The sequence below is a fragment of the Thamnophis sirtalis genome, unplaced genomic scaffold, assembly GCF_051295495.1.
Source record: "Thamnophis sirtalis isolate CommonGarterSnake01/CBP01778 unplaced genomic scaffold, rThaSir2_p1.2 scaffold_4, whole genome shotgun sequence".
Taxonomy (NCBI): Eukaryota; Metazoa; Chordata; class Lepidosauria; order Squamata; family Natricidae; genus Thamnophis; species Thamnophis sirtalis.
The window spans coordinates 3,590,879-3,614,190 of NW_028261384.1; the positions used below are offsets into that span (position 1 = coordinate 3,590,879).

General features: G+C 44.3%; 1 protein-coding gene across 1 annotated transcript in view; it reads left to right on the plus strand.

Moving 5' to 3' along the window:
- Positions 1-215: 215 nt before the first annotated feature.
- AQP1 (aquaporin 1 (Colton blood group)) overlaps positions 216-23,312 on the plus strand; it is a 37,284-nt gene continuing 14,187 nt past the window's right edge. The window contains exon 1 of the mRNA XM_014067036.2: positions 216-804. Within this exon, the coding sequence (XP_013922511.1) occupies positions 415-804 (390 nt within the window). The 5' untranslated portion in view covers positions 216-414. The remainder of the gene's footprint in view (positions 805-23,312) is intronic.

The following is a 23,312-nucleotide window of genomic DNA, read 5'->3' on the forward strand; positions in this document are numbered from 1 at the left end:
TTAATCAGGAATTATTTTTAAAAAAGGAGAACGGTGCGGCCGCCGCAAAGATCTGAGTCTGCACAGGGAGAAGTGAAGGAGTAAAAGTTTTGTGGGTGGGAGAAGCTAGGGGAAGAGGGAGGGAAAAAAAAAAACTGGCGAGCAACGGATGGTGCTTTGCATCAGTTTAACAGTGAGCAATAAGCTTGAGGTTCTTTCCTCTCATTGTACAACACCCTTCCCTCCTCCTGGCCACCCAGAACCCTATAAATAATTCGTCTTCTCCTGTCTTTCTCACTTCCCAGTTTTTAAGGCAGCAGGAAGCCAGCTGAGGAGGCTACAAGAGGACCTGAAGAGAAGGGGAGAAAGGAAAGGAGAAAAGGGCAAAGAGGAGAAAGAAGAAGAAGGAGAAAGAGAAGAAGAAGGAAGAACACCATGGCTAGTGAATTAAAGAAGAAAGCGTTCTGGAGAGCTGTCGTGGCCGAATTTTTGGCCATGAGCCTCTTCATCTTCATCAGCATCGGCTCAGCTCTGGGTTTCCAATTCCCCGTGATGGCCAACAAGACCATCACACCCATTCAAGACAACGTGAAAGTCTCCTTGGCTTTTGGCATCTCCATCGCCACCATGGCCCAAAGCGTGGGCCACATTAGCGGAGCCCACTTGAACCCGGCCGTGACCTTGGGTCTCCTGCTCAGCTGCCAAATCAGCATTCTCCGGGCAGTCATGTACATCGTGGCGCAGTGCTTGGGCGCTGTGGTGGGCACTGCCATCCTTTCTGGCATCACATCCAATCTGGAAGGCAACTTGTTGGGACTCAACCAGGTAAGTGGGCTGGGAAGCTCTTCTTCTGTGTAGTTTCTGCCCTGGGGTGGCGGATGGGTTGATTTTTAAAGATTCTAGTCCTCATGAGTGATGGAAGCATAAATTGGCACCCGCTGCTCCAAATGAATTGAGGATGTTGGTAAAGTTCTTTGGCCAGCCAGAGATTAATTTCATGGAAACCAAGAGAGCAGATTCTTCTTTTGAGGAGTTTTTCAGGAACATTTTCCCCTCAAGAGCTGTTCATAAGATTTTGCCTCCAGCCAAAGTTGGTGCTTTTTAACAGCTGGGTGTGAAGCAAAGGACAGCTAGTGTAGCTAGAGATAAGAATAGGGCAGAGCATTGGGCTGTTAATGGGGACATAAAGGCACATTTGGTCTTGTGGCGGGAGATAAGCTGCAAAGGATGAGCATTTATCCCTTGACGAGGCAAATTTTAAATATTGGGGCTCCAGGTTTCCAATTGCCCCTTGTTGGGATGAGTTGTTCATCTGGTGATAGCCGAGGAGTTTCACTGTGGAAAGGACGTTGGCAACCTGCATTGCTCGTGCAGCCAGGAAGCCAAATGCTTTGCCGAAGACTGTGGCGGAATTTGAAGTGTTTGGAAGTACACTGTTCCCAAACCCAGAATTTACTAGCATGAAACCGGTAGCTGTCAAAGCATGAAAATTGAGAGGTAAGTCTGGTGGCTTAGCTGGTAGCAGAGAGGCAACAGGCAGGAATGTAAGAAGTGGAATCCTTTCCCCCTGCCCTCTATCGTTTTTCCTCTTCCCCTTCTCTCCCTCCTTCCCTTCACCCATCCATCCCTACCTTCCTCCTCTCTCCCAGTTCTTCCTTCTTTTTTTCTCCCTTTGTCTTCCTCCTCCTCCTTTCTTTCTTTTCCTCCTCTTCCACTTTTTCCTCCCCCTCCCTCTCCCCTCCCCTCCAGCTCCTTCCTCCTCCTCCTCCTCCTCCTCCTCCTCCTCCTCCTCCTCCTCCTCCTCCTCCTCCTCCTCCTCCTCCTCCTCCTCCTCCTCCTCCTCCTCCTCCTCCTCCTCCTCCTCCTCTTGTGTGTGTGTGTTACCCTGTTTTTCTTAAAAGAACAGAGAAATTAAAACTGGGAGTGGCCCATTCAAACACAAGCAAGTGTCTCCATCAAATACAGAAACAGGTCAAACCATTAGGCTGTACCTATAGACACACTTTTATCTTCTCTAGCAGACTACTCCATTGGAGAGATTCAAAGATATCCAATCAGCAGCCTGGGCTCATAGATGGTCTCTTATCTTCTCTAGCAGACCACTTTGGAGATATTCACAGTTACCAAGGCAAACAGAGACTCCAGTCTGGGGCAGCCCCACTCCAGAACTGTGTCTTTAAGCAGTGCACAAAAGAGACAGTGGGCGCAGCAGCCAGTCGGTTTTCATGCTTTGATCGCAGCTTCCTTTGATGGGGAATAACCAAAAAAGGGCGAGCATTTGGTCACCTTCCACCCTTGGAAGGCACATCCTTTGAACACCCAGACATAATCTATGTTCCTTGGCACACGCCTCCGTGCAGCTGCGAGTTGTAGCAGTCAATGGGTCAACTTCCTGGCCCACTTCACAGAATTCAAGAGGGTGCTTGGTTCTTTTTGACCAAGTTCCCCGACCTTTCCAGCTGTGCAGCCGAATGGGGAAAAGGGGAGAGGGGATGGTTCCACGTGAATGGCGAGAAAGCGTGTGCATGCAGCTCCGTTTGCATGAGCAGCAGGCCCATCGCACAAGTGGAGCTGCACGCACACACACACACACACACACACACACACACACACACGGCTGCTGCTTGCACAAGTGGGGATGCACATGCATGCATTTGCCCTCCACTTCTGTGGCCCAGTGCCAAATGATTCAAGGCCTGGTAGTGGGACGCAGCTTGGGAATTGGGGATCCCACGTGAACCTCCATCTGACAACAGCTCAAAATTTCTCTTTGCTTCGATCTGAAATTTTCCAAACGTTTAAAACAATCAATCAATCAGAATAGAGCTGGAAGGGTCCTTGGAGGTCTTCTAGTCCAACCCCCTATTCAAGCAGGAGATACTCTGTCACTCAATCAATCAGAATAGAGCTGGAAGGGTCCTTGGAGGTCTTCTAGTCCAACCCCCTATTCAAGCAGGAGATACTCTGTCACTCAATCAATCAGAATAGAGCTGGAAGGGTCCTTGGAGGTCTTCTAGTCCAACCCCCTATTCAAGCAGGAGATACTCTGTCACTCAATCAATCAGAATAGAGCAGGAAGGGGCCTTGGAGGTCTTCTAGTCCAACCCCCTGCTCAAGCAGGAGATACTCTGTCACTCAATCAATCAGAATAGAGCTGGAAGGCGCCTTGGAGATCTTCTAGTCCAACCCCCTTATTCAAGCAGGAGATACTCTGTCACTCAATCAATCAGAACAGAGCTGGAAGGGGCCTTGGAGGTCCTCTAGTCCAACCCCCTTATTCAAGCAGGAGATACTCTGTCACTCAATCAATCAGAACAGAGCTGGAAGGGGCCTTGGAGGTCTTCTAGTCCAACCCCCTGCTCAAGCAGGAGACCACTTCGGACAAATGACTGTCCAGTCTCTTTTTAAAGACCTCCAGTGATGAAGCACCCACAACTTCTGGTGGCAAGCAGTTCCACTGGTTAATTGTCCTCTCTGTTAGGAAGTTTCTCTTTGATTCCAAGTTGCTTCTCTCCTTGATTACTTTCCATCTGTTCCTTCTTCTCTTGGCTTCTGCTGCTTTGGAAAATAAGTTTTCCCCCCCCACTTCTTTGGGCAGCCCCTGCACCATTGGAATACTTCTATTATTTTCCTGCTTGTCCTTCTTTTCTTTGGACTGGCCATTCCCAATTCCTGAAACTATTCTTCATATGTTTTTTTTTGTCTCCAAACCCTTAGCCATCTTATTTGCTCTTCTTTGCAGTTTTTCCAAAGCCCTGACATCTTTTTTGTCGTTTTTTTTTAAAATTAAGCAATGCGTCGCTTCTTATTTATCTGCATCCCTTTAAAACCAGGCTGATCGAATATTGGGGGAGAAGGGGGGGTCCCGATATGCTGCACACAGAAGCATGGCAAGAGATCCACAGGATAAGATAAAAAAAGAAGGCAAAAATGGTCCAGTCAAAGCCTCAACTGTTTTTTTATGCGCATTGCATCTTGACTTTTTGCCCGTATTTTGAAAACTCCCTACAAGATGAGATCCAGTTTGCCTGTCCACATTCACATGGTCAAAAAATCCATGTTCACATGGAACAAAAATCTTCTCCAGTGGCTAAAATAAAGGGGGTTTCCTCAAAATTATACCAACAGTTTTCCGCCCCATGCATATTTAGTGACAGTTTTTAGGGGCCATCAAGTAGAAGGAAGGCCATGGAATTGCGCCACAGCTGTCCAGATGAAGTCGGAGACACTGACATAAATTTGAGGTCTTTTATGTAAATATAAATGTGTTTAATGTTCAAATTTTCAGCAGTTTTTGTCATCCAGAAAAGGAAGAACATATAGTCAAGTACACAAGAACTTCATGAGGTAAAATTAGCGACATACAGAACACACAGAAGCAAAAAAGGCGGGGAAAAAAGGAAACGCCCCCTTCATACCTGCAGCAGCCAATCATAGCGTAGATTGCCTCACGCAGGAGCCAGCACTCTCCAATCAATCAACTGCAACTGTCTGTTCTGGCCTACAACAACAATAAAAGAACAACAACAACAACAAGAACAACAAAGAAGAGGAACAACAAGAACAACAACAGCAAATTGTTGTTGTTGTTGTTGTTCTGGTCTATTGTACACGTTACTGTTCCAGCTACTAAATTAAATATTCTAACAAGGTTCTCCCACATTTACAAATACTAGTAGCGGGCAGCATTTTTCTTTTTCTACTTTCTTGCAAGAAGAAATTCACATAATCTTTCTTTACATCTCACACTGTGAAGAGTTTTTTCATTTTCTGCTTCTTCTTTAATGACTTTAAAAAGATGGGTGGATGGATGGATGGATGGAAGAAAGGAAGGAAGAGATGTATGGATGGATGGATAATGGATGGAAGAACAGTGGATGGAAGAAAGGAAGGGATTGATGAAAGGATGGAATGATGGATGGATGGAAGAAAGAAAGAAAGAAAGGGATAGATGGATGGATGAAAGGATGGATGGGTTGAGTGGATAGAGAGTAGGATGGAAAGTTGGATGGGTGGGTGAGTGGGTGGGTGGATGGATTAATGGGTGGAAGGATGGTGGATGGAAGAACAGAAGGGATTGATGGAAGGATGGAAGGATGGATGGAAGAAAGAAAGAGATGGCTGAGTGGATGAAAGGATGGATGGGATGGATGGAGAGATAGTAGGATGGAAAGTTGGGTGGGTGGATAGATGGATGGATAATGGATGGAAGGATGGTGGTTGGAAGAAAGGAAGAAAAAGGTAGATGGATGGATGGGATGGGTTGATATATAATAGAATGGAACGTTGGGTGGGTGGATAGATGGATGGATGGACAATGGATGGAAGAACAGTGGATGAAAGAAAGGAAGGGATTGGTGTAAGGATGGAATGATGGACGTAAGAAAGAAAGATGGATGGATGAATGGGTGGATAGATAGTAGGATGGAAAGTTGGGTGGGTGGATAGATGGATGGATAGATGGGTGGATGGAAAGATGGAAGAAAGGAAGGAAAGGATGGATGAGAGGGAGGGAGGGATGGGATGGTGGATAGATAGGATGAAAAGTTGGGTGGTGGATAGATGGATGGATGGATAATGGATAAAGGACGGTGGATGGAAGAAAGGAAGGAAAGGGTGGGTGGGTGGGTGGATGGATGAATGGATGGGAGGGAGGGAGGAAGACAAAACACTCCATGCTCAGTTATTGAGTTACAGTAAAAGCATTTCACATAGTGGAAGATTCCTTCAGGGTTGATCCAATGGCCGGTCTCTACTTAGAATACCAACCAAACACCAGGTTGATTTAGCTTTTTAAACATTGATTCTTCATTCCAGATATCCATTCTCTTGATTACGGCAGCATTGCAAATGTGGGATCAGAGAATGTTGGAAATCATGAGAGGAAATCCGCTTGGGGAAGAAGCTTTCTTCCTTAGGTTATAGGAAACGACACAGAGGCACAATGAGGACTAGAAAGCTGCCTAGACTAACTACTGTTAGAGGAAGAGCAGTTGGCATAGAGATGAGGAATGATATCTCTCTTGTTTAGGGGCAAGAGACTATTAATGTGGTCTGTCTGGGGCTGTCCCTTCTCTCAAAATAAAATATAATTTTAAAACTTTCCCCTTCCCTGGAAATTGCTCCATGAAAAATAATGAAAATCACCATTTCTCTTTTTCATGTTGCAATATTGGAGCCCAAATCCTCTTTTCCTTAATAACTAGATAGCTGGCTTTTATTTGATTATCTTTAAATTGCAATAGCAAATCAGGGCTTCTGTTCTGGGGGCGAAATGCTACGGTTTATCCACCTCCATTCTTGGCCTATTAGATATTGCCATCTGTGGCTGCAGGAAGGAAAACAATGGGGAAGCCAAAGAAAAAAGGAAAGGAGGGAGGGAGGGAGGAAAAGAAGGAGGGAGGGAGAAAAGACATAGAGAAAATAAGGAAGGTAAGAAAGAAGGAAGGAAGGGAGAGAAAAAGAAAGAAGAAAGAGAGAAAGGGAGTATAAATAGAGGGAAATGAAAAAAGGAAGGAGAGAAAGGAAGGGAAGAAAGGGAAAGAAAAACGGGAAGAAAGGAAAAAGAAAGGAAAGGAAGGGGAAGGGAGGATAAATGAAAGGAAGTTTCACTCTAGCTCAGCTGAAAAACCCTGATTTTTTTGCTGTTGAATCCTGGAGGAATCCCCGCTGCCAATCCTAGTTAGAACACATTGGGCTTTTATCTTTCTGCTGCTTTGGCCCTATCTTTTAATGTCCAATTGTTTTTTGCACTTAAATCATTTTTTATTTTTTTTGGAGAAGCTTCTTGGCAACTTGCAGGACTGAAGTGCCGATGAATAGATGCAGTGAGTGAATCAGAAAGAAAGGGAACAAACGTTTCACTGACCGTTTCCAACCTCAGGCCTCTGTTTTTTGGATCCATTTTTCTCCCGAACAGAGAACAGAAACAGAAGAGAATACTATAAACAATCATTTGCTGACTTTATTAGGCACGGAACCTCCTTATCCTAGGAACAAAATGTTTTAAAAAGGAGCAGCTCAATTAGTAAACATGATGATAAACGTTGGAAAAATTATATTGGAAAGCTCCACATTTGGACTGCAAACTTAGCAGTAGCCACTAGGGGGCAGGAAAGACTTTTAACTCATGGGCGCCCTCTCTGCCTAGACAAGGTTTTGCAGGTCCAGCTAGATATATGGGCTGTTTTTCTTGTTCAGGAAAGTTTCATTTCCCGTCTGTTTTTGCCTCAGGGAAAAACTAACCCGTATAAGAATGCATAGAGAACCCCGGTTTTCATTTCCTTTGATCCTTATTCGGCAGGTTTCTTCAGCAGCCCTAAATTTTGAGCATGCAAAGAAACAGCGCTGAGAAATGGAAAAAAATAATACCAAAGACATATATTGCTTATCCAAAAAGTTATATCCACACCAAGTTCATCTTCAATCGCTGAGGAATTCTGGGAGTTAAACTCCATAAGTCTTAAAGTTGCCAAGTTTGTAGAGCGCTGTTCTATTTTTTTTTAAAAAAATAATTCAAACATTTGGATGAAAAGAGTGGGCTTTTTTGCCTTCCCAATTTCTTATTATAATTTCTCTTGATGCGGCGTAGTGGCGGTGTGGGTAGGATCGAAGGAAAAAAACCCGTTTCTGCCATGCAGAAGATCTGGGAGCCACTACTAGATTTTAATTTTCAACATTTGGAATGGAAGGTTGCCCACTTCGTTCTCAGTTCAGCTAGTGAACCCCCCTCATTTTTTTATTTTGGAGAGAGGAGAGGAGAGAGGGAGAGAGAGAGAAATATTTGGAAGAAGGAGAGAGAAAAATCATCTACAAAGTTTGTCAGCTAAACTTTTTAAAGGTTGCAAAAAGTTTTGGACACAAAACCTACGTTTCCAAGTCACTAACAATTTTCCTCCAGGTTTCAAAGCCTGAAGTTTGCAACGATGACCTGGATTTCCTATCTCCCTCCTCCTCCTCCTCCTCCTCCTCCTCCTCCTCCTCCTCCTCCTCCTCCTCCTCCTCCTCCTCCTCCTCCTCCTCCTCCTCTTCCTCCTCCTCTTCCTCCTCTTCCTCCTCTGCTGCTCTTGGAGTCGGTTCTGTTTCCATGGACTTCTTGGTAAAATTTGTATGTTGGTAGAATGCCTTGGGATCCAGATGAATTATCAGAGGGATTTGTGTGTGTGTTGAGGGGGAGAATCTGTTGACCACTTAGGATACAGTTTTGCTATCTTTTAGGATGGGCCAAGTGGCAGAATAAACCAGTCCTGAGTCATTTCTTACGAAGGTCTAGTATGAGACCACCAACATCTCAGGAGGTGTCATGAGATCTCCCATGAGATTTACACAAGTCTACTCCGCAGGGACGTGGTGGCTCAGTGGCTAAGACGCTGAGCAGGTCGATCAGAAAGTTCAGCAGTTGGGAAGTTTGAATCCCTAGCACCACGTAACGGAGTGAGCTCCCGCGACTTGTCCCAGCTTCTGCCAACCTAGCAGTTCGAAAGCACGTAAAAATGCAAGTAGAAAAATAGGAACCACCTTTGGTGGGAAGGGAACAGCGTCCCGTGCGCCTTCGAAGTTGAGTCTTAGCGGCCACATGACCACAGAGACGTCTTCGGACAGCGCTGGCTCTTCGACTTTGAAACGGAGATGCACAGCGCCCCCTAGAGTCGGGAACGACTAGCACATATGTGCGAGGGGAACCTTTACTTTTATCTTACTCTGCAGCTTCCTTGTTTTAAGGACCTGGCAGGTCCTTAAAACAGGTCCAATTGACAGCTGCATAGATAATAACGAAAACCTTGTTCCTGAGCAGACCCTGGGTGTTTTATCTAACAGTGGTATTAGGAAGACACCAAAAATAAAGAACAAAAGCTGGACTTTTGATTTCTCTCAAAACTGGCGGTTGAGAAGCTACCTGTTAGAACAGTGATGGGCAACCTTTTTGGCGTGGTGTGTCAAAAATCGGCAAAAAATCGAGCATAACTCGCGTTGTGTGTCACTTCGACAAAAACATAATTTTGCGCAATTTATAGTTGCTGCTAATGGCGCTCACAGTTCCCGTTGGCACTCCGCTGTTCCCTGCTGTGGTGCGGTCGTAACTGACAGTCCCAGGAGTAGACTCTCTGTGCCGGCCTGACTGGAGAGAGGCGCGCACTGTTCCCGCGCTCCTCTCCTGCGGGTCCTCCCTCGCCGCGCTGATGACGTGTGTGCACACGGCACGCACGCCTTACCAGCAGCCCCTGCGCTCAGAAAGGGGCGGCGGCGATACAGTAAGTGAGTGTGGGCGGGGGAGATCACACGTCCCGCCCCCCCGTTCCTCCAGCACAGATTCTTTCATCCTCGGCGGCCGTGCAGGAGCCGAGGATGAAATCCTGTGCGTGTCACCCCAAATGGCTACGCGTGTCAGCACTGACACGCGTGTCATAGGTTCGCCATCACTGTGTTAGAAGAATAACTGTCCTATGGGGAGTGTACAGTATAATAGAGCCACTCTTTGACTTACAACCATTCCTCAGTCACTCTTGAAAGTTATGACAGTGCTGAAAACTGTTACTTACGACTGGTCCTTGCCCTTATGACCATTAAAACATCCCCATGGTCATGGAGTCAGAATTGAGGCACTTGGCAACTGCCTTGCATTTACGGTAGTGTCACAGGGTCAGAGTATCACCATTTGCGATATTCCCAGCTGGCTTCCAACCAACCCAGCCAAACAGTGAATCCAGATTCACTTAATGACCACGTTCTTCTTTTCCATTGTCGCGGTGATTTGCTTAGTCAAGGCAAAATCGGGCATTTTTCATTTCATTACTGCCTTGTTTAACAGCGGCCGTTCTTCCCCCAAATGTGGTTATAAGTCGAGGACAAAACTGTATATTTTTAAGTCATATGAGCCCAGGGGCAAGAGCAGATTTCTGGACTTTGGAACCGGTTTTTAAGTAAGGCTGGTTTATCAAATGGCCGTTACGTGACTGATCATAAGTTGAGGACTACCTGCATGTAGAATCTTGCAAATCTGCTTCTTTGAGATTTCCTGTCCTTTTTATAGCCCAGTGAATCCCTCTCCAGGGTAAATTATGGCTCCTTTAATAGATATCATAGATATCAACTAATTATGGAAACTAATGAAGGAGAGAAGCAACTTAGAGCTAAGAAGAAATTTCCTGACAGTGAGAACAATTAACCAGTGGAACGAATTGTCTCCAGAAGTTGTGAATGCCCCAACACTGGAAGTCTTTAAGAAGATGCTGGATAGCCATTAGGTGGTACCTTGCTCAACAGTAGTAACTGTGAAAGGGATCTTGGAGTCCTAGTGGACAACCATTTAAATAGGAGCCAGCCGTGTGCAGCAGCTGCCAAAAAAGCCAACACAGTTCCAGGCTGCATCAACAGAGGGAGAGAATCAAGATCACGTGAAGGGTTAATGCCACTTTATAAGGCCTTGGTGAGGCCACACTTGGAATGCTGCATTCAATTTTGGTCGCCACGATGTAGAAAAGATGTGGAGACTCTAGAAAGAGTGCAGAGGAGAGCAACAAAGATGATTAGGGGACTGGAGAGTAAAACATATGAAGAACGGTTGCAGGAACTGGGTAGGTCTAGTTTAATGAAGAGAAGGACTAGGGGAGACATGATAGGAGTCTTCCAATATCTCAGGGGTTGCCACAAAGAAGAGGGAGTCAACCTCTTCTCCAAGGCACCTGACGATAGAACAAGAAGCAATGGGTGGAAACTAATGAAGGAGAGAAGCAACTTAGAACTGAGGAGAAATTTCCTGACAGTTAGAACAATTAATCAGTGGAACAGAAGTTGCCTCCAGAAGTTGTAAATGCCCCAACACTGGAAGTCTTTAAGAAGATGTTGGGTAGCCATTTGTCTGAAACAGTATAGGGTTTCCTGCCTAGGCAGGGGGTTGGACTAGAAGACCTCCACGGTCCCTTCCAACTCTGCTATTGTATTGTGTATTGTATTTGTCTGAAATGATGTAGGGTCTCCTGCCTGAGCAGGGAGTTGGACTAGAAGACCTCCAAGGTCCCTTCTAATTCTGTTCTCCTGTTCTTCTGTCCTTTTGTCCTTCTGTTGTGGGTGCTTCGTAACTGGAGGTTTTTCAACAAGAGACTGGGCAACCATTTCTCCGGAATGTTATAGGGTCTCCTGCTTGAACAGAGGGTTGGACTAGAAGACCTCAAAGGTCCCTTCCAACTCTGTTATTCCATTATATTGCTGGCGGTATAGCAGTACACTTTCCTACGTGTGGGACAAGAAGATCCCATTAGTGTGTTTCGGTGTCGTTCCATTTGTGTAGAAAGCCTTTGTGTTCTCAAGGGAACTGTTTCCAAGCTTGTGGCTAAATTTTGTGGCATGGAAACTTTTGTTAACTTTTTCCTATGGCAACTAAAGGGAGGGAGGGAGAGAGCGTGCGTAGAGGTAAAGGTTAAAGAATTACTGCCAAGGAAGGGGGGGGGGGGAAACAGATCTGTTTTTTCTTCTTCTGGTCCTCTGTGTTTCCTGGCAAGGTAGAACGTTATAATTCAAAGTTCTTCAGATAGGATTTCAGCTCCCAGAATTTCCCAGCCAGCATGCAATTCCCTAGAATTCTGGGACGTGAAATCCACATATTTTAAAGTTGCCAAGGTTGAGAAACACATTTCTAAGGATTATGAAGCCTCTGGTGATTGATGGGCACACATTTGTGTTGCGTTCTTGGCAACAACTGTGGACGCAGTTTGTCTTTTTCTGCACCGGCTTTCAATTTCTAAGAGATCACCTGTTGGTCTCCACTCCTGTGGAATCCTTGGTGCTCTCAGAGTTTGGACTTTTTTTATGACACAACTAAGTAACATCATCAGTGCTTGTGAGTTTGCTTCTTGCTAATATACAGGTAGTCCTGGGTTCACACTTTGGCTTACAACCAAAATTTGAGCCCCAAATTCCCATTGGTAAGCAATAGAGTTGTTAAGTGAGTTTTGCCCCATTTTACAAACTTACTTGCCCCATGCAATTGTTAAATGAATCAGGCTTCTCCATTGACTTTTCTTGTCAGAAGGTCACAAAGGGGGGGGGGGAAGATCGCATGATCTCGGAACACTGCTACTGTCATAAATGTTTGCTAGTTGCCCAGGGTTCTGAATTTAGATCATGTGATTATGGGGATGATGCAACAATCATAAGCAGAAAAAATGGTCATAAATCCCTTTTTTTTAGTGCAATAGTAACGTTGATGGTCATTAAACAAAGTGTTGTACTACCTGTATAATAGTTAGTCCTGCCTCTGTTGGTGAGGTATGCTTTTCTACTTGGTAGTTTCTTGATTAGGATATTGTTGTCTGCCCGCTTGTTTGTCTGGTGTTAACCCCTGCTTATCTGGGTGTAGACTCTTTGCCTTTTGCTTCCTGCTTAGCTTTTTCATTTTCTCATTTGAATGGTGTATAAATGTGATTTGCTATAAATATGCTTTACTACAAATGAGAATTTTGCAATTTCACAATTCACAATTTGGAGAAATCCTAGTGGTTTCCCATCTAAGTATTAATGAAATACTGCTCTGGTGCTGATATCTGTAGTCAACCCTAATAAGTCTAGAAAAATTGCCTCATTGCTCTCCCCCCCCCTAATTGTTTCTCATTCAATTATGGGGGGGAAATCCTTGCAGAAAAGGGGAGAATTTTGCAAAAATTCTGATGGGTAAATGTAGCATTTTTGCACATTCATGTGGCAAGATGTGGGGGCGTTCCACTTGAATCAATCACTAGGAAACTGTGAGTTCTAGTTCCATCTCGGCATGAAATTTAGCTGGATGACTTTGAGTCAATTGCCAGGAGTCAGTGAATTCTAGTTCTGCTTTAGGCACAAAAACCGGCTGGGTGATTTGGGCTGTTCAACTAAAAGACAGTGAGTTCTAGTACCACCTAGGCATGAAAATCAGCTCAGTGAGTTCTAGTCTTGTCTTAGACACAAAGCCAGCTGGGTAACTTTGGGCCAAACACTAGGAGACTTGTGAGTTCTAGTCTCACTTTGTGCACAAAAGCTGGCTGGGTGATTCTGGGCCAATGACCAGGCGACGGTGAGTTCTAGTACTGCCTTATACATGATAGCCAGCTGTGTCACTTTCTTCCAACCTTTCTTCACAGGGTTGTGATTGTGGGAAAATAGGACAAAGAAGGGGTTTACCTCCTCGAGTCACTTATAAATTAATGAAAGAGGGATTAAAAAAAATCTAATAAGAATAATAATTCTGGCAAAATTAAGCCACTTATGTCTTGTTCTTGGGCTGTGTTGTGAAAGCTCTTCTGTATGAAATGCCTTGTTTGACACAGAAGTTGGAAAGGAGATGTTGGCTAAGTCACTCACTCTTAATTTAATTGCCTATTTTTATTCCTCCTCCCCCCCCCGCACCCCCAGCTCGGATTGCAAGCTTGATTCAGTATTATATGAAATTGGCTTTTTGATCTCCACATTCCAATTGCGCGGTGAAATGTCACAACCCACATGCCAGCTTCTCTTACAGAATAACAGTTGGAAGGGACCTTGGAGGTCTTCCAGTCTAACCCTCTGCTCAGGCAGGAAACACTATACCGTTTCACACAAAGGGCTGTCCAGTTTCTTCTTAAAAACTTCCAGTGTTGGAGCATTCGCAACTTCTAGAGGCAAGTCGTCCCACTGGTTAATTGTTCTCAACTCTCATGAAGTTTCTCTTTCATTCCAGATTGCTTCTCTCCTTGATTAGTTTCCACCCTTTGCTTCTTGTCCTACGTTTGGGTGATTTGAAGAATAGTTTGACTCCCTCTTCTTTGGGGCAACCCCTGAGATATTGGAAGACTGCTATCATGTCTCCCCTAGTCCTTCTTCTCATTAAACTAGACATCCCCAGTTCCTGCAACCGTTCTTCGTATATTTTATGCTTCAGTCCCCTAATCATTGTTGTTGCTCTTCTCTGCACTCCTTCTAGAGTCTCCACATCTTTTTTTAAAATATGGTGACCACAACTAGATGCCGTATTCCAAGTGTGGCCTTACCAAGGCCTTATAAAGTGGTATTAACACTTCACATGATCTTGATTCTATTTTTCTGTTGATGCAGCCTAGAACTGTTTTGGCTTTTTTGGCAGCTGCAGCACACAACTGGCTCCTTTTGCCTTATCTCTGCCCTCTTGAGGATTGCCTTCAATTTTATTCCAGGTGTCGGCATGACAAGCAGATCATGCATGCCCCAAAGTGGCGATGAGATCTTGAGGTCAGTGCCAGCAACGTGACCCACAGTCTTGCAAACTCTAATTGCTATGTGGTTTATTTGATTCCCAACTCCCAAGCTTTTAATATTCCTCAGTATTACAAGAAAAGGCAGCGTTGTGGGATATGATGAGAGGATAGTTCTGGGTGGTGGTGGGGGGAAACTTTCCTTCATAAGGGGGGGTGGCCCAGGGGTGGGCTTCAAAAATTTTAGCAAGAGGTTCTCTGCCTGGTTGCTGTGTGGGTGTGGCCAAGGTGGGAGTGGCCTAGTCAACCTCTTGCATCACGGCGGTTTTCTTTGAGCCTCCGGGAGGGTGAAAACGGCCTTCCCAGGTCCCAGAAGCCCTCTGGGGGCTGAAAATGGGCCCGTTTTTGGCCTTCCGAAGCCTCCACACACTCCATGCACTTATCTGCATCCAAAATAGGCAGCGTGGGGGACTCTTGAGAGGGGAGGGGTGGGCCGGGCCATCCAGGAATGAGATTCGGGGGTTCTCCAAACTGCACAGAATCTTATCGAAAGGTTCCCCCCTCCAAAACCCCTGCGAACCCCCAGCAGCGAACCCCAGGGGTGAGCTGCCTCCAGAACCCAATCACCCAAGAATATCGTAGGGAAGGGGACTTAAGTGCCCCCTTGCACTCTTACAAGGCAGGTTTTGCACTCTTCTGTGCACAAGGAAGACACTTACGCTACAAGGCTTGGAATTCCTGGGCTGGATAGTTTACAACTGTGACACGCGAGGCTGGATTTAGATATTGCATACGAAATTGTACGTAGTAGCATCTGACCTGTAAATGACTTCTTTTTTTTTAGTTTCAAAAATGTTTTTTAATTCTGGATTTGTTTTCAAATTTCCTTGGCTGTCCAAAATTTCACTATATCTAACCATTTTCGATAGATCTCGTGTATTGGGATGTCTCATGGCTCCCATAGTGGAAAGCCATGTCGGTATTTTCATGTAATGTTTTTCTCTAATTTTATTCCAGACCTGTATCAGTGCACCTCTAATATAGTGTCCGTGAAAGTATTTTTGTGTCTTTTTACCCTCTTCCCATAGGAAAAAAAATGCCGTCCCATTTGCAAATCGTGGCCCTCTAATGTTAGTATTCTTTTATTGTTTAAATTTATCCAAACCCTGATCCATGTTAGTGCTGCTGCTTTGTAATAAAGCTCGCAGTCCGGGAGTCCCATACCACCTCTGCTTCTGTCATCCTGTAGAGCTTTCAACTTTATCCTGGCTTTCTTCCCTTGCCATATGAATTTTAATATAATCTTATTCAATTCAGAAAACAAAAAATGTCCTAATTTTATGGGGATTGTTTGAAATAGGTATAATAGTCTGGGTAGTACATTCATTTTTATCGCTGCTATTTTCCCCTAATAATGTTAGTTGTAGTTGTCTGCTAATTATCAAAAATGTTTTTTAGTTTAATCTCAGCTTCTTCCCTCAAGGCAATGCTATAAGGCAGGGATGGTTAACATTTCCGGACTGAGTGCCCAAAGCGTGCGAGTATGCGTGTAAATGCAATGCACGCACATCTTCCAACATGCCCCCCGCAGAAGCATGCACATCCCTCACCTGCCCTCCCCCCGCATGCCCCCTGCCTCCCCTCCCACACACATGCACGGCAGAGACCTGGCAACCAGCTGCCCAGTGAGAGTTACGCCCAGAAGCCTGGCAGAGCTGAACTGGGGCAATAGAAGGTGGTATCAAAAATGGGCAAGGGATGGTAAACAAAACAACATGAATAGAATATTACAATTCTATAAATGGAATGACAAATGTATTAGAATTATGAATGTAAAAATAATAATAATAATTATATGAATGTATATAGAGAGAACAAAAAATAAAACAACTTTATTTAAAAAAAAAGACTCTTCTAGTAAAAATTCAAGAGCAACCTATCTACTGGAGAAGACCAGGACACATCTTAGATCTTTATACTGGTTGTCTCAGTAGCCATCCAGATGCCACTGGGATGCCAATGTCAACTTATAAAGTTGCCATGGTGAGGAAAAGGGGGGGGGGAGCGTGTTCCACGCATACCTTTGCCTAAAGTTGGATCTCAGATTATTACAGCAAGCTTGTGAGGCATGCACCTCATTGGAGAATGTGATTTATGACACAGACTGTGGGGAGGAATGAAACAGGGGCAAAGTTCAGCCATAATTCAACTGAGGTTTAGCTCTGACTGTCTGTCAGGTTTCCCAAAGATGCCCTCATTGATTCATGAGCCTCGAGCCAAGTTTCAAAAGAAAACCAGTCCTTTATTAGGAACACCATTTCAGCAATACCCCGTTGCAGTCAGACCTAACCTCATTTGAATTATGGCTGAACTTTGCCCCTGTTTCCTTTCCCTCCCCTCAGTCTGTGTCATAAATCACATTCTCCAATGAGGTGCATGCCTCACAAGCTTGCTGCTGATAATCTGAGATCCAACTCTAGCCGAAGGTATGCGTGGAACACGGAATGTGTTCCCCCCCTTTCCTCACCATGGCAACTTTATAAGTTGACATTGGCATCCAGGTATGGGATTTAAATATGAGGTAAAACTATATAATAGCATTCCATTCAATAACATTTTATCTTTCTAACATATTCTAAATAAAAATTGATTATATTTAATAACAAATACTTTTAAGTCTCCTCTCGTAGTCCTCATTTGCAGTTTGTATAAAATTTCATATCCCCAAACTAGTACTAATATATGTATTATTATCATTTATATGACTATATATAATACTCTAAATTTAACTAAGTTTGACTTTCACTACATCAGCCTGTATCTTTCCAGTAGTAGTGCAGTTTTATATCTCATGTCATTTTGGAATTAATATTCTGGTTGTTTTCGTAGTGGGTCTTTTATGGACTTCTTTTCGCAGCTCGTCGTTCATTGTATATCTTATGAGCACTTGAAACCCTCCATCTGTTCCTTTCATCAACTTATCTTTGGTTATCACCGATGTTTCAGTCAAGATTTTTCTCCTTACTTCCATAACGTTTTCTCTTTCTTCTTCTTCTTCTTCTGTACTTTGAGGTCTGAGGTAGAGTTCCAGTCCACCTATCTCCCCTTTCCATAGTCCACTCTTACTGTTTCCAACCACGCTCAGTATGCTGTCAGTATCCACAATTTTCTTATCTCTTTGTTCCTTTTTTCCTTCAATTTTTGGAACTCTGTCCTCAACTTTCTTCTTTTGATAAATATTCTCAATTTTTTCCATTTCTTTTTGTTGTTTTTTGTTCTGTGTCATCCATTCTCATCTCAATTTTCTCTGTTGTTATTATTAATATCTTTTGAATTTTAAACATAATCATTTACAATATTTATTTATTTTTTCATATTGCATCATCCTTCCAACTTATAAACACTGCCACTATAGCATTCGAGGCTTTTATTGTATTCCAAACAAGTTCATTATAATCTTTCAAATCAAAACTTTGCCTTCACTGCAAAAACTCTGAAACAAACAAACGATGCTCTTTCCACTATCACTCTCAATAAACAAACTGAAAGGAATTTCAATGATCAAAGAGCAGAAAGAAAATATAATGATTCAGCCTCCAGCCTTAAAGTGGCAGTGTTACTTTTTTCTCTCTCTGCTATTACAGCCCTTTTTAAATAGCAGACTTATGGAGAAAAATTCTTAATAAAAAAAACCAATCCAATCAAATGTTGTAGAAAAGCAAGAAATGTTTAATCAACAAGTATGTATAGAAAAAGTAAAAAATAAAAAGTAGAAGAAAAACTGAGCCTTCCAATTTTAAAAAAATTGGAAACATTTGCAGAACTTCCATTCGTAAAAAGAGATTTTTTTTTAAAAAAAGGATAACACACTAAGTTTAATGTACTTAATTTCACCCCTTGTTTTCTTTTGTCTTCAATTTAGTTTTAATTTTCTTTGGGTAGTCTCTTTTCTAATAATAAAATTTCCTCATCAATCCGACACACTATTCTCTTCTATTTTCTTTCTGTTCCGGAGCTGTCTCAATTTTAGCAGCTTCAGGGCTGAGATTCTGTCATCAGGAAAAAGAGCTTCTCCTGGATCAATCAGAGACTTTGTGGTGTCCCTAAGATCAGCAGGATGTACTCTTCTCTATCACCATCTCTTCAGGATGGTTTAGATCCAAAAGGACTGCCCAATGGCAGAAATATTGACTGCGATCTTGGAGCTCCAAGATCGCACGTCGTATCGTCGCAACGTCAGCTCTCTCTCCAGAATAGTCTTGAACCTTGTGAAAATCAAGTCGATTGAGAGTTTTCAGTCTTGAAGTCTCAATGTTGACTCCAGGTTGGGCGAAGTTGCCTCTGAAATGCTTCCACACAACAGCTGTATGAAAACCGTGCAGGAGAATGATGTCCCTCCTTTTTGGAAGCATCTCAGGGACATCTGGCTGGTCCCTATAAGAAGTAAATATAGACCTTTTGCCCGAAACAACAGAAAGTCCTTGTTTTATATTATTATGTATTGAATGTATATAGTTGTGTTAACTGTGTTAAAGCGAAACTAACCTTTAGATGACCCTAACTGTTAACTGTGCTAAAGTGAAGCTAACCTTTAGATGACCTCAACAGTTTTGGAGGGAAATTTAGAACATTTATATTTGCAGAGGGGGCTTTTTTCTAGTTTTATGATTGGTTAAGGAGCAGGGGTCTCCAAACTTGGCAACTTTAAGACTTGTGGACTTCAACTCCCAGAATTCTCCAGCCAGCTATGCTGAATTCCAGAGAATTCTGGGAGTTGAAGTCCACAAGTCTTAAAGTTGCCAAGTTTGAAGGCCTCTGGCCTAGAGTATAAATCACAGGCATTTGCTCGCAGTTCCTCAGTTCTATTTTTGAGTCAATGAATGCTGTTGCAGCTATGCTGGTCTGGTTCCTGCCTACTGAAACTCACTACACGATATGCATCATCTTCTCAATTGGTGTCCTTCAGATATCTTAGGACAGGGGTGTCAAACTCTAGGCCTGCGGAGTGCTTAAATTTGGCCCATGGGGCTGGCCTACAAATAGCAAAGGACTGGCCTGTGGGGTCTCTGGCAGCCGAAACTGGGTGCAGGGGGGCTTCATGCAGCCCCCCCAAGCCCTGTTTTTGGCCTGGGCATCCTCCTGCAGCACTCTGCTGGCCAAAATGGGTACTGCAGGAGGCTGGTCCAAGCTAAAAACAACCCCCTCCCTGTAGTTCATTTTGGCTGGCGTGGTGCTGGAGGAGGCATCCATCCATCCTCTCCCCGCTACCCTGGTGGCCCGCAATAGCAATAGCAGTAGACTTATATACCGCTTCATAGGCCTTTCAGGCCTCTCTAAGCGGTTTACAGAGAGTCAGCATATTGCCCCCAACAATCTGGGTCCTCATTTTACCCACCTCGGAAGGATGGAAGGCTGAGTCAACCCTGAGCCGGTGAGATTTGAACCGCTGACCTGCTGATCTAGCAGTAGCCTGCAGTGCTGCATTTAACCACTGCGCCACCTTGGCCCCGCAGAGGAGAACTACAATGCTGATTCAGCCCTTGAAGAAATCCAGTTTGACCCCTCTGTCTTAGACATCGCCTTCAGAATGCTAAATTGAAGCGATTTTCAGCTAGATCGTTCGGATATTTTGAGGGTTGTTGTCTTAACCGAGGCCTGCAATCCCATCACTTGGACATCATCACCTTCATACACTGGTTTCTAAGCAAAACTGGCGGAGAAACATCTGTGGTCACTCGGTAGCTGAGGTCTGTTGGAGCATGTGATTCGGATCTTCATCTATTTTCGGTTCGTTGGGGAAAGTTGATGTTGAATTTCTCTAGACCGGTCTTATATAACAAAGAATTAAATCCTGGTTAGGCTCGCTGCCTCCCCAAAGTGTGTTTTGATTGCATGCCCACGACTTCATTTTATATAACAAGATTTGCATGTGTCTCGGTGTCGTGTTTGTGCAATGAATTTTCTTCTTCTTCTTCTCTTGCTACCCATTCTTTGCAAAAAAATAAATAAAATGCAGAGCGGGGGTGGGGGGTGGGGGGAATCTCAACACCAGAGAACAACATCATCTGGAATTCTTTGTCCTACCTTCATTTCCTGTTTCCTTTTTTCTATCCCTTTGTGCATTAAAGTTCAGAGAGAAAAATGAGGATCCTGACTTTGAAATGTGTGCCCTGTTATCTGCATTTTTTTTTTGTTCAAATGGTGGAAATGAAATTCCTAGGAAAAGAAGTGGGGGGAGAGAAGACCCTGAAGCAAAACAATTATCCAGGGGCTGTTTGGGGAGCTAAAATGTGGAGGAATAGAAAGTCACTTCAGGTTGTTGCAAGGGTGAAATTCAGCAGGTTCAGACAGGTTCTAGAGAATTTTGAGCAGTCCGGAAAACTGCAAATACCATCACTGGCTGGTCCCAGGAATGGGGAGGGAATGGAGATTTTGCAATATCCTTCCCCTGCCACGCCCACCAAGCCACACCCACAGAACCGGTAGTAAAAAAAAATTGAATTTCACCACTGGGGTGTTGTATAGAGAAGCCAATATTGATCAGTCGACAGTAAAGCAGGTCGTGAATGAAGCAATTTCTGTCTTCAAACAATACTTTGATTTTGAAGAATGCATTACACTGAGTTAAGTGAACTCAAGAAAGGCAGAAGGAAGGAAGGAAGGTAGGAAAGACGGAAAGAAGGTTTAAAATATAAACTAAGCATGATGCATTTAGAAAATCTTTAAGATGGCCTGGAAATGTCATGTCTCTTCTCCTCCTCCTCTCTCCAAACATCACTTTCTTCTAGCACTGATGATGTTACTTAGTTGGGTTATAAAATGTCCACAAGAAACAGGAAAAATAAGAGAGCTGTAAGAAACCCACAATCTTCCTCTTCCTCCACCTTGTCTCTCTCCCCTCAACCTCGTCCTTCTCCTCTTCTTCTTCTTCACCTTCATCTTCGCCTTCTTCTCCATTTCCTCTGTCCTTCCTCTCCTCCTCCTCCTCCTTGTCTCTCTCCCCTCCTCCTCCTCCTCTTCTTCTTCTTCGCCTTCATCTTTGCCTTCTCCATTTCCTCCTTCCTTCCTCTCCTCCTCCTCCTCCTGCTGTTCTTCGCCTTCACCTCCATTTCCTCCTTCCTTCCTCTCCTCCTCATCCTCCATTTCCTCCTTCCTTCCTCTCCTCCTCCTCCTCCATTTCATCCTTCATTCATCTCCTCCTCCTCCTTCATTTCATCCTTCATTCTTCTCCTCCTTCATTTCATCCTTTATTCCTCTCCTCCTCCTTCTCTTCACCTTCTCCTCCATTTCCCCTTTCCACTCCTCCTCCTCCTCTTCTTCTTCGCCTTCATCTTTGCCTTCTTCTCCATTTCCTCCTTCCTTCCTCTCCTCCTCCTCCTTCTCCTCCTCCTCCTCCTCCTGTCCTTCGCCTTCACCTCCATTTCCTCCTTCCTTCCTCTCCTCCTCGTCCTCCATTTTATCTTCCTTCCTCTCCTTCTCACCCTCCATTTTATCCTTCATTCCTCTCCTCCTCCTTCTCTTCACCTTCTCCACCATTTCCTCCTTCCTTCCTTCCTCCCACCCCCTGCACCACCACATTTGCTTCCATCTCTATCTAACCCATGACTGACATGCTCTCCTTATCTCTTCCAGTGTCCGAATAACATTTCCCACCCCCCCATTCTTCCAAAGGTGTCTGAAAAACCTCAAGAGGTAAACCATCGGCCTCGAAGGGACGTCTGGGGCCCGCGGGGGAACTGGGCAAGAGTAAAAACGTGGGGCTGGCAGTGAGCACGAGGCCTTTCGCGGCTGTCTAGTTGCCTGCGGATCCAAGTAGGAGCACGGAGCATTTTAATTCAGCCAATTAAACTCTGGCCTTTTGCTGCCGATGCTCTGATGCTCCGTATGCGCTTGGGGGTCATGGCTGCAGAACGTGCAAAATGTGTGTTCTCACTGAGTCTGACAAACAACCTAGATGTCACGGGACATGTTTTCCACAGCAGCACTTAGTCCACTTTGACATTTATTCTGACAATTCTTCCTATTTAGTTCATCAGCGGCTGGCTCTCTCTCTCTCCAGGCCTCCAGCACTCCGGAGCCACCATGGTCATTACCCCAGCTGAAACGGCCATAAGCGTGAAGGGTGGTTTTTAGTCCAGCAGGTCCCAAAGGAGAAGCTTGGGTGGGGGGGGGGGAGATTCATCAACACAGACTTACTCAGGAGTAAGAAGGCAGAGAACCAAGAGGGCTTCGTGGCTTACTGGTGAAGGCACCGGGCTAGAAACCAGGAGGCAGGGAGTTCTAGTCCCCCATTAGGCATGAAAGGCAGCTGGGTGACTTTGGGCCAATCACTAGGAGGCGGGGAGTTATAGCCCAGCCTTAGACATGCGCAATAGCATGCGCCCATGCCAGCACCCATAATGCAAAGTGTGCCCCCCACATGTGCATGCGTGCACACACAAACACACATGCTCCCCCACCCCCCACGTGCGCCACACTACTTACCACCTCCAAACTGAGCTTGGTATTTCCTCCGGGGAGGCCCGGGAGGAAGCCGTTTTCACCCTCCTCCCCAAGCGCCAGCTGGGTGACTTTGAGCCAATCACTAGGAGGCGGTGAGTTCTAGTTCCGCATTAGCCATGAAAACCAGCTGGGAGACTTTGGGCCAATCGCTGTCTCTCTCTCTCAGCCCATCCCACCTCATATGGTTGTTGCTGTGGGAAAAATAGGAGATGGGATGAGTATTAGATATGTTTACCACCTTGAATTATTTATAACAATTATTTATTTGTGCCTTTATTTATTTATTTATTGTTGTTATTTATTTATTTATTTATTTATTTATTTATTTATTTATTTATTTATTTATTTATTTATTTATTTATTTATTTATTTATTTATTTATGTAACTTTGTTTGCCACCCACCTCACTACAATAATGGTGGGATCAAAATAAATAAAATAAAAAATTCATGGATTGTTCTTTTTTCCCCAAAGAAGAAGTAGGCTGCCAAAACTTCAGAGTACCACTAGATGGTGGTCAAGAGTTTAGATAATTTCCCACCAGCTCTTTGTCTCCTCCTGGTGGCAATCTGGAATATTGCAGCCTAGATCTATTTGCCTTGCCTATGGACCATTCCCCCCCCCCCCCACCTTCAATGCTGTGATTTCCTCTGT